The 12,999-nt window shown below is 44.2% G+C and overlaps 2 protein-coding genes across 10 annotated transcripts in view; both read left to right on the forward strand.

The window, feature by feature from the left end:
* LRRC2 (leucine rich repeat containing 2) overlaps window positions 1-12,999 on the forward strand; it is a 435,439-nt gene that overhangs the window by 74,599 nt on the left and 347,841 nt on the right. The gene's annotated exons all lie outside the window — the stretch shown is intronic.
* LOC142490564 (uncharacterized) overlaps window positions 7,585-12,999 on the forward strand; it is a 34,026-nt gene continuing 28,611 nt past the window's right edge. Inside the window, 2 exon segments of the mRNA XM_075593002.1 lie at window positions 7,585-8,313; window positions 8,315-9,931. Coding sequence (XP_075449117.1) covers window positions 7,585-8,313; window positions 8,315-9,931 — 2,346 coding nt within the window.

The following is a 12,999-nucleotide window of genomic DNA, read 5'->3' on the forward strand; positions in this document are numbered from 1 at the left end:
AATTCATTGCCTTTTACTGTATTTATGTGTACCCTAAAGAGGCACAAATTAATACATTAGCAGTCAATGGGCAATCAAAAACATAAAAATAAATAAATACAATAAAAAAAAACCTTACTTTTAGAAGTCCTCACCCTCCGAATTCTGGCATTTCAGTGAGCTCTTGAACTGCGACGACATCCACTTCAATCCGACTCTATCATCCTTGAAGAAAAGGTACAAAAATCTTCTTTCGCCTTCTTCTATCTTCATCTGCCATTCTTTTCTTCTTTTCTTTAATCTTCTATCTTCTTTTTTTTGTTATCCAATTGAGCCCCATGGTAAATCCAGCAACGGAAGTTGACTCAACATCTTCTTGAGCTAAATTGAGACAGAACAGGTCTTATACAGGGCCTGTGATGTCACATTTTAGGGTCAGATGGTACAGCTCCAATCCGAGCTGACGCTGTATCATGTGCCCGCCTCTTTTCTTTTTTTTTTTTTAAGGATGTGACTTCATCCGCAAGGGAGGTACATCACACCCTTAAACCACATGTCTCATATCACATGGTATTACAGCCAATGGGATTGAAGACAATCCCACTGATTCATGTATCATGTGACATGTTACATAAGTTTAAAAGGATGTGACATCACTTTAAGGGATGATGTCACATCCTTTAAACTAATTTAACATATCACATGGTACAGGAACCAATGGGATTGTCTTCAACCCCATTGGCTGTAAAACCATGTGATATGAGACATGTGGTTTTAAGGCGGGCACATGATACAGCATCCAATTGGATTGGCCATCTTATTTTAGCTCAAGAAGACGTTGAGGCAACTTCCATTGCTGGATTTACCACGGGACTCTATTGGATTACAAAAAAAGAAGATAGAAGATTAAAGAAAAGAAGAAAAGAATGATAGATGAAGATAGAAGATGGAGAAAGATAGAAAATGTTTGCACCTGATGCTGTTTATCAAGGAGGATGGAGTTATGTTGCAGTGGATGACTTTGCCATTCAAGAGTTTCCTGGAATGCCAAGATTCAGAGGGTGAAGACCTTTAAAGGTAAGAAAAATATTGAATGTATGTAAATGTCTTTTTACGGTTTTTTTTATTGTATGTATTTATTTTTATGTTTTTGATTGCCCATTGACTGCTAATGTATTCATCTAGGTACAGATAAAAAAAGCGACAGGCAATGCATTTTTTGGCAAATGCTTATTTTGAATTGATTGTTATTTTTTCTATTTCTATTTCTTGTTTTGATTAAATTATTTGGAATTTGGATGGCTTGTTTTTAGTACATTTTAGGGTTGGTTAGCTGTTTAAATTAGTTAATAGTTTTGCTGGCTGGTACTTTTATTTATTTAAATGATTTGTTGGCTAGTGCTTTTAAATATTTCCTTGATTTGCTGGTTAGTGGTTTTATTTATTTAATTGGTTGGATAGGTGTTTATTTAATTATATTCTTATGATTTGGAATAACATAATTTTAATTATTTTGCTGTTTTGGTGATAGAATATTTTTATTCATGTGTACTATTAGGCTTTTTAGTTCTTTTATTGTTGGGGTGTTTAGGTGCGTGTGTATTTCTTTTAATATTGTGTATTTTTGGCATTAATGATTTTTATTAGGTTGACCATTGAGTGATATATTGTCTTATCATGCCCATATTATATGAGTACGATGAACCACTGTGCCAATCAATGGGTAAAGGTTGGGTATAGTGGGGCCTCGGTGGGTGGTAAGGCCTCCCGGGTGGCTAGCGGGGAGGGTGGATTAACCTCTTAATTACTATAGTGGTTATTAATCGCTACGGTGATTAAGAGGTTGGGGATCATTAGATTGTATTTTTCCATGTACTCTTGTTGGCAATGGAGGAAATCGACCTGCAGTATGCTGATGAGGTTGCCCTTCATGATGGCAGTGTTAAGTAGAAAGTTTTATTTACTTTATTTATGCTGGCTGCCTAATGTTTGATTTTAGAATGGGCAAATGCCCTATTATCCATAACTGGATAATAGTAATTTTGTCCATTAATGTACTGTATGTGTTGGGGGGTGTAACAGGGGAGTTATCCCTGTTCAGGTAATGTGCCTCTAATCCAGCAGTGTGGTGGTTAACTGCTGGTAGTTAATTAGCAAACACCACCTGCCTGATTAGATTGCTTAGAAAAGCCTGTCTTTTGAGACAGGAAGAGAGACTCCTTAGCTCACACCTCAGTTGAACTTGGAGACAGAGCAGAGTTTGTCCTTGACTCTCACATCTTGTCTTGAGCCCTGCCAGAAGAAACAGCAGAGCTGCTTTCAAGACACAGGGGAAACTTCTAAACCTGAATGCTGACAAAACCTGATGAAAGGTAGCAATGCAGGAACAGAGAAGATTTTCCCTCCAAACCACAAGGAACAGATAAGACTTTCATTTATGAGACTTTATATATCTGCTTATTTCATGCTATATGTTTGGGGCTGGGAGACATGCTTATCTAAAGGGAGTGTGGACTGCATACAGTAGTATTTCACTAGAAATACTCCCAAATGAATAGAAGCTTTGTTTACCCCTTGTTTGGATGGTTTCCTGATGTTAAGGAAACAGGCGCAATAAAAGCCTTATTTAATTTCACTATAACCAGACTCCCTTGCATACCTCTGTTAGCGTCCGCCTACAGGGGGGTTGTTTTTATTTTATTTATCTACTATATATTTCTGAAAGCACTGTATGTTTGTCTGCATGGCCTGTGTCCCTAGGGCCAATCGCATTGCACCTTTGGCCTGTCACTCAGCCTCAGGCCATGCCCGCCCCCACACACCTCTCATTGGCCTGCGGCCAACACACTGACACACTGTCCCACCCCTCACTGACTCTCATTGGCCTGCAGCCAACACCACTGACACACTGTCCCACCCCTCACTGACTCTCATTGGCCTGCGGCTAACACCACTGACACACTGTCCCATCCCTCAGTGACCTTTGGGAACGCTTCAAAGCACCTAACACTCACTGCTCTGGGAGATTTGGGAACGCTACACAGCACCTAATCCTCACTGCTCTGGGACCACGCTTAAAGCAACGAATCCTCACTGCTCTGGGGCCACCTCTCAACCCACAAAACCCTCACCGCCTGCTACCACAGATCAGGTACAGAATCTGAACTATATAAACATTGCTTTCAGCACTCCAACATTACACACGCTCCCACAACACCGCACGATCACCTCCACACACCGCACGAACACGCAGCGCATACCGACGGACAATGCCTCTTAGAAACACCCCCCTCGACCACCACCCCCCCCAACCTCATGCACACCACGAACGCATGCCACAGCTCTCCTGCTACCACAGCCCCTCACCCCCCCCCCACCTGAACAGCCAACGCACGCTGCTCCTCCGGAGGTCGCAAAACCCACACAACCTCATGCACACCACGAACGCATGCCACAGCTCTCCTGCTACCGCAGCCCCTCACCCCTCCCCCCACTCCCACCCGAACAGCCAACGCACGCTGATCCTCCGGAGGCCGCAGAAACCACACAACCTCATGCACACCACGACCGCACGGCTTAGCTCTCCCGCTACCGCAGCCCCTCACCCCCCCCCACCCGAACAGCCAACGCACGCTGCTCCTCCAGAGGCAGCAAAAACCACACAACCTCATGCACACCACAAATGCACGCCACAGCTCTCCCGCTACCGCAGCCCCTTACCCCCCCCCACCCGAACAGCCAACACACGCTGCTCCTCCGGAGGCCACAAAAACCACACAACCTCATGCACACCACGAACGCACGCCGCAGCCCCTAACCCCCCTCCCCCCCACCTGAACAGCCAACGCACACTGCTCCTCCGGAGACAGCAAAAACCACACAACCTCATGCACACCACGAACGCACGCCACAGCTCTCCCGCTACCGCAGCCCCTCACCCCCCCCCCACCCGAACAGCCAACGCACGCTGCTCCTCCTGAGGCCGCAAAAACCACACAACCTCATGCACACCACGAACGCATGCCAAAGCTCTCCCGCTACCACAGCCCCTCACACCCCCCCACCTGAACAGCCAACGCACGCTGCTCCTCCGGAGGCCGCAAAAACCACACAACCTCATACACACCACTAACGCACGCCACAGCTCTGCCGCTACCGCAGCCCCTCACACCCCCCCACCCGAACAGCCAATGCACGCTGCTCCTCCGCAGCCCCTCACCCTCCCCACCCGAACAGCCAACGCACGCTGCTCCTCCGCAGCCCCTCACCCCCCCCACCCGAACAGCCAACGCACGCTGCTCCTCCGCAGCCCCTCACCCCCCCCCACCCGAACAGCCAATGCACGCTGCTCCTCCGCAGCCCCTCACCTCCCCACCCGAACAGCCAACGCACGCTGCTCCTCCGCAGCCCCTCACCCCCCCCACCCGAACAGCCAATGCACGCTGCTCCTCCGCAGCCCCCACCCCCCCCACCTGAACAGCCAATGCACGCTGCTCCTCTGCAGCCCCTCACCCCCCCCCCACCCGAACAGCCAATGCACGCTGCTCCTCCGCAGCCCCTCACCCCCCCCACCCGAACAGCCAACGCACGCTGCTCCTCCGCAGCCCCTCACCCCCCCCCCACCCGAACAGCCAACGCACGCTGCTCCTCCGCAGCCCCTCACCCCCCCCCACCCGAACACCCAACGCACGCTGCTCCTCCGCAGCCCCTCACCCCCCCCACCCGAACACCCAACGCACGCAACTCCTCCGGAGGCCGCAAAAACCACACACGCACAACACGCCCTCACACACACAAACCTCCTGTGCTGATACGACACACAAAACAACACTTCAACACACCACTACCTACCCCCCACAACACAAACAGCGCTAAACACCCCAACACACCCAATCCATTGGGAAAAAATCCTCCCATTCACCATGCTGCAACACACTACACTCAATACAATGCAATTTTACATGTCTGACCAACTACTCCCCTTGCACATCAACACCCCATCCCCCCAAACCTATACACCAACACACCCCCTCCGCTGCCAAGACACCTACCACAGGAACTCAGCTCTTCGTTTAAATAAAAGTTATTTGAAAAACAATGAAAATGTATCCGTCTGTCTCATTTATTGCACAAACACTCATCTCACCACCACTCACACACATCCACACAACACTCACCCACACAACACGCCCTCATCCACACACACACACCAAAACCTCCAGGGATGATATGCCACACACAATAACTACTCAACAATCCCCTACCCCCACAACACCTTTTCCGATGGAAACACACCTGACCTTCACCATGCTAACACACACACTAAACTCAAAAGAATGCTAATTAGCACTTTTATGACCAACATACACTTGCACCTCAACCACCACACCACCACTCCACTACAACGACAAAACAACCCACAAACAGGCACACCAACACACCCCCTCTGCTCCCAACACACCTCACACAGCCAGTCGGTTTAAAAAATATATATATATTTTAACACCATACTACTTTCACAGTATCTCTCATTTGGGGAACAAACACTCATCACATACACACACAACACTCACACACACACACACACACACACAACAAACACTACACAAAACACACACAACCAATACTACACCTACCACACAAACAATACTACAACATACACACACACACACACACACACACCTCACACCCACAAACACGCAACACTCACACATACACACACACACCCAACATACAACCAACAATGACACATAACACTCAATCACACACTCAGCCAACACTCACACACCCAACACTCACCCACACTCACAACTCTCACTCACCCACACAACGCTCACACACCGCACACTCACTAACACATCCCACACTCACTCACACACACACACACACACACTCACCCACCCACACCACACTCAGACACCCACACCACACAAGGAACAATCACACACAACACAAAAACAAACTACATACCCACACCCCACAAGCAACTATCACACACAACACCAAAACAAATTACATACACACACTATTCAGCCACACACAACCAACATTCACACTACACTCACAAACACACACAAACACACACGACATTAAAACACACACACACCACACAACTAACAAAAAAAAACCCTCAATACTGTCACACTTAACCCATTTACAACCCTTTCACAGACCACCACTGGATGCCTTGAACACCTACACGCCACAACGCTGCAGCCAAAAGACAGAACACAAGAATTGGATCCAAGTGCACCTGGACACAACAACATCAGGAAGTATACTAAACACACACGCACTGAAAAAATTCACTAACATCACACAACACACCTACCACAACACACACATAACAACTACATTGAACAACACATCACAAATTACACACACAACACCTCTACACCACCTAAAATAACGCACATAAAAACATCAACAAAAACAACAAATCTTCACAACACAAAACATGCTACCCAAAAAACACCTTCGGAAAACAAAACATACCCTGAAGGTCACACGCACACACACACACCAACTATATCTACTACACCACACAATGCACACACCCATTTCACACACATTCAAAGCCACACACACAATGTAAACAAACAACTCACAACGCAATACACAATAGCTCAACAACAAATACTCACAAACACAACATCAACACCAACAGATAACACACAGCAACATGACACACTAATTACATATAATACACAAACACCAGGTACATCAAAGGGACAAATAAACACACAGCATCCTAACACATCAAATCAGCAACACACACACACAACATCACCTGATAATGAAACACTACAGCGCCAAACACGCCTTGCACAACAAAGAGACAGAGCCAGAGTCAGAAGAGCAACACAATGACAACAACAACAACAAAAACACAGAGACACACCCACTACATCAACAGCCGCTCAGACTTCACAACAGCATGACCCACGCCTTGCTAAACAACAACAACGTACTACAAGATCACGAGCCAAAGAGACTACACAACAGCATGAGGCACGCCTTGCAAAAGACCAACAACGTGCTACAAGATCTCGCCCTGCAGAGACTACAGAACAGCATGCGGCATGCCTTGCAAAACAACAACAACGTGCTACAACATCACGAGCCACAGAGACACCAGAACAACATCAAACATGGCTGGCTAAAATGCGAGTGCGAGCTACAACATCGAGAGCCACGGAGACTCCAGAACAACATGAAACACGCCTTCATAAAGACAGAACAAAACGGCGCACATCAAGGGCACAACAAAACACAACTACAGAGACAGTACAACAACAACACACACATACTACATTAACTCATTCAACACATTACACTTTGCTACGCGCCGCTTTCCTATATAATCCACACATACTATACCAGCAACATCCAAATGTCAACATTGGCCACATTGACACTATATGTCGCTACTGTCAAGCAAAGAAATTCCGCAAGGAATCAGCTGGAATGTGCTGCAGCAATGGCAAAGTGCACCTACCACCTCTACACTCACCCCCAAATCCACTTCTTTTATTCATGTCAAGAACAACTTCAGAATCTATACATTTCCTACAAAACATACGCAAATACAACTCCTGCTTCCAAATGACATCCTTTGGTGCTACATCTATCGTGGAACAAATCGGATTTAAAAGTACTTTCAAAGTACAAGGTCAAGTTTACCACAGGGCCGGCTCTCTGCTCCCATTACCAGAACAAGATCCACAATTCTTGGAAATTTACTTCATGGGTGATGAACAACAACAAGCTGATCAACGATGCCATTGGATACCCGATACAAGACGTGATATTGTCATATCCTTACAAAGGATGTTACATGAACACAACCATCTCATTAACACATTCAAAACATCACTTGAACGCATGCCAACTGATGACTATCAAGTCATTATCAGAGCGGACAAAACACCAGTGGGTCAACATGAACATCGCTTTAATGCTCCTCAAATCAACGAAGTCGCTACTGTTATAGCGGGGGAACAATTTAATACACGGGACATCATTCTTCAGCGGCGCGGTCATTCACTCACACGCATTTGTGAAACACATCGCTCATATGATGCCCTTCAATACCCTCTCATACTTTGGAACAGTGATGATGGCTATCACTTCAACATCATGCAAGTAGACCCAACTTCAAAGGCAAACACAAAGAAAACTGTCTCCGCTATGGACTACTACGCTTACAGATTAATGATACGAGATGCATCGCAAAACCACATTCTACATTGTCGCCAACTCTTTCATCAGTTTATTGTTGACATGTATGCTAAAATTGAAAGTGAGCGTCTTCTATACTTACGTTTACATCAAAAAAAAAATTCGCGTTGATCAATACATACATCTCAGGGATGCTGTTGGCAACGATGGTAACGTTGACAACATAGGCAAAATGTACATTCTACCAGCAACATTCACAGGAAGTCCTCGACACATGTACGAATATGCTCAAGACGCTATGGCATATGTTCGAGCATATGGACGACCAGACTTTTTTATTACATTTACATGTAATCCAGCTTGGCCAGAAATAAAACAAGAACTTGAGGATGGACAGGCACACAGCGATCGACACGACTTAATCACCAGAGTATTTCGCCAAAAACTAATCACATTAATTCACATCATCACTAAGAGTTCTATCTTTGGACAAACACGATGCTGGATGTACTCAATAGAGTGGCAGAAAAGAGGTCTTCCACATGCTCATATTCTTATATGGCTCAAAGAAAAGATACATTCCATAGACATTGATAACGTTATCTCAGCAGAGTTGCCTAATCCAGAAGAAGACCCAATACTATTTGCAATAGTCACAAAAAATATGATTCATGGCCCATGTGGAAACATTAATATTCATGCACCATGTATGAAAGACGAGAAATGCACAAAAAAATTCCCTAAACCAGTCATTGCAGACACACAAACTGGAGATGATGGATATCCTCAATATCGAAGACGCGCTCCCACAGACGGTGGATACACAGCCAAAATTACTATTCGAGGCAACAAACACATCCAAGTCGACAACAAATGGGTTGTTCCATATTGTCCACTTCTAACTAAAATTTATAACGCACACATTAATGTCGAATACTGTAATTCGGTGAAATCAATTAAATACATTTGCAAGTATGTCAACAAGGGAAGCGACATGGCCATTTTTGGAATCACAAATGAACACATCCGGGACGAAGTTACACTCTACCAGCTTGGAAGATATATAAGTAGTAATGAAGCCGTTTGGAGGATTTTTGCTTTTCCCATTCACGAACGACACCCAACCGTTGTTCACCTCACTGTTCATTTAGAAAATGGACAGAGAGTATACTTCACACCTCACAACGCAGAGGCAGTTGCTGCTCAACCACCAAACACTACTTTAACTGCCTTCTTTCAATTATGTCAACACGACTCTTTTGCAAGGACATTGCTTTATCCAGAAACTCCACGATATTACACTTGGAATGCATCCACAAAACACTTCAATAAAAGAAAACAGGGCATAGCTGTTCCAGGAACAGATGCCCTTGCACGTGAAGCCTTAGGGCGTGTCTACACAGTTCACCCAAACAACGCTGAATGCTTCTTTCTCAGAATGCTACTTCATACGGTTCCAGGCCCAACTTCATTTGATGCTCTTAAAACTGTCAACGGTCAAGTGTGTGAAACTTATCGAAAAGCTTGCCAAAAGCTTGGATTACTAGAGGATGATCAACACTGGAATAGTACATTAGCTGAAGCTGCATTACAGTCATTGCCAGGCAAAATTCGCAACCTTTTTGCCATTATCCTTACCACCTGCAACCCATCCAACCCCAACACTCTATGGGCCACATATCGAGAAACCATGAGTGAAGATATACTTCACAAAGCACAGAGAGACAATACATCACTCAATGTTCAGTTTTCACAAGAGATTTTCAACGAGGTACTCATATTGTTAGAAGACACGTCTCTCTATCAATAACAAAACACTACTTCAATTAGGTCTACAAGCTCCACAACGTCATCATCACGATGTACTCAATACAGACCTTATGCGAGAGAAACAATACAATATTTCAGTTCTACAAAAATATGTTGCAACAAGAAAACCAATGTTAATTGCACAACAACTTAACACCTATGAAAACATCATGGAGCACATCAACAACGGACAAGGTGCAATACTGTTTCTTGATGGTCCAGGTGGAACAGGCAAAATATTTCTAATAAATGTACTCCTTGCAGAAATAAGAATGCACAATCATGTTGCACTTGCACTAGCATCATCTGGCATTGCAGCCACACTTATGGATGGAGGAAGAACTGTGCACTCAGCTCTTAAATTACCGCTAAACATTGCTCATGAAGAAAACCCAACCTGTAATATTACAAAAACATCTGGCCAAGCACGTGTTCTTCAAATGTGCAAACTTATTGTTTGGGATGAATGTACCATGGCTCATAAAAAATCACTTGAAGCCCTTAATAGAACCTTGCAAGACTTGCGTAACAATAAACAAATAATGGGTGGCGCTGTCATTCTTTTCGCTGGTGATTTCAGACAAACACTTCCAGTCATACCACGATCCACACCAGCAGACGAACTTCATGCATGCCTCAAATCCTCTATTTTATGGCGACATGTCAAACATTTCCCATTAACAACCAATATGCGAGTCCAACTTCTCGGCAACTCAAATGAACAACTTTTTGCACACACCCTTCTTCAAATTGGTGAAGGTACTTTACCTACTGACTTGACATCAGGTGAAATTGCTTTTCCAACAAATTTTTGTAACATGATGACATCACTTGAAGATCTCATACATCACGTCTATCCAAATCTCTTACAGAATTACACAAACCACCAGTGGCTCTGTGAAAGAGCCATCCTTGCTGCCAAAAATACTTCTGTCAATGACCTAAATCATCAGATTCAAGACATTCTTCCAAACACAATTACTCAATACAACTCAATCGATACAGTTGTGGATACCGATGAAGCCGTCAACTATCCACCAGAATTCCTACACTCCCTGGAACCATCGGGAATGCCACCACATCACCTTCGGCTGAAAGTTGGATCACCCATCATGCTACTTCGAAACCTACACACACCTAACATTTGTAATGGAACCAGACTGTGTATCAAAACATTGATGGCCAACCTAATTGAAGCTACTATCTTAACTGGCAACGCCAAAGGCCAAGATGTCTTCATCCCCCGCATTCCACTCATTCTAACAGACATGCCTTTTACTTTCAAACGGCTACAGTTTCCCATCAAACTAGCTTTTGCTATCAACATTAATACAACAATGGGAAAAGGGGGAAAAGGGTGGAGACCCTCGCATCAGCCTCTAATCAAGAAAGAATTAACAACGGTGCAATAAGGGGAAGGATCAGAATTATAACAATTAAACAAAAGACACCCTATGGGCAGCACTCGTTGTAAGCAGATATGAATTAGTGATAAATTTAAAATTAAAATGCTTTAATCATATAATTTAAAATAGATGTCAAAATTGTTGAAAAAATGGTCAACTGACTGTGGTGACAAAATACAAAGAAAACAGACAAAAATATATAAAATACTATAACTGAGATCTAGGGGGGGAGGTGGAGAGCCCACCTAGTTGCTAACTAGCAGAAATAAACAATCAAGGACTATAATAGTCAACCCCCTAGTTCAGCAATAACAAGGTTAAAAGGCCTGTAAAGTAGATACAGGTGACGGAGAACTACCCATGCAAAGGTATATACCTATGTGCTATGCACAATAGATTGAGAGCTCACTAATTGCTATTTGATAGTCCACAGTGAAGATGGTGAGGAATACCCTAAATAAAGGGTTAAAGCAAGCCTAACTATAGGAGGGTTAATATGGTAGGCTAAGTGTAATATTAATAGTGTGCACAAGAGCTCACAAAGTGTGGTACTTAGCTCTGGGGCACGGTTCTAGTCCGTATCCAGTTATAGCCCCCTAACATAAATGTGCCACTTAAACATGCTTACTAATACCTCACAGTATACACATAGGTCAGTCAGTGACTATCAATAGCTAAATGTACAAGAGCTTACAAAAAATGTTTTTTACAGCTCTGGGGCACGGATCTAGTCCGTATCCAGTTATGGCCCCCTAATTCAAATGTGTCACAGTAACAGATAGGTAAACAGACTGTAATAACGTTGTGAGCAAACACATAAATGAGCCGAGGGGAGAGGAGATGCACGCAGTGAAAAAAGTAGTCAGCAGCAATTGCATTTACACGTGCTGGGTGAGGTAATTGGATATATACCGCATCCCTGTGTTAAGCCCTCGTCAGGGTTAATATCGCGGAGTAATGCTGACATAAGCAATTGTACCTGTGGTTCCTATTCAAAGTCCTGCTGCCGTAGGATACCACATAAAGTACCTGGTGTCTGTGATGTATGGACCCAGACTCCCTTAACACGCGTCTCGGCTCTGTACAGAGCCTCTCACCCTCTGCTCGGCATGGGGACGTCAATGCGTGATGACGTCAGTCCTGTAGCCGCCTCCCACCTTGCTGAACTAGGGGGTTGACTATTATAGTCCTTGATTGTTTATTTCTGCTAGTTAGCAACTAGGTGGGCTCTCCACCTCCCCCCCTAGATCTCAGTTATAGTATTTTATATATTTTTGTCTGTTTTCTTTGTATTTTGTCACCACAGTCAGTTGACCATTTTTTCAACAATTTTGACATCTATTTTAAATTATATGATTAAAGCATTTTAATTTTAAATTTATCACTAATTCATATCTGCTTACAACGAGTGCTGCCCATAGGGTGTCTTTTGTTTAATTGTTATAAAGCTATCAACATTAACAAAGCACAAGGACATTCCATCAAGTGCACTGGTATCAACTTACAATCACCATGTTTCTCCCACGGCCAGTTATATGTTGCGTGCTCTAGAGTTGGATCCCCCCAACAATTGTACATCTTTGCTCCAAATGGAACAACCAAAAATGTGGTTTACAAACAAGCC

Source organism: Ascaphus truei, chromosome 1, assembly GCF_040206685.1.
Source record: "Ascaphus truei isolate aAscTru1 chromosome 1, aAscTru1.hap1, whole genome shotgun sequence".
Taxonomy (NCBI): Eukaryota; Metazoa; Chordata; class Amphibia; order Anura; family Ascaphidae; genus Ascaphus; species Ascaphus truei.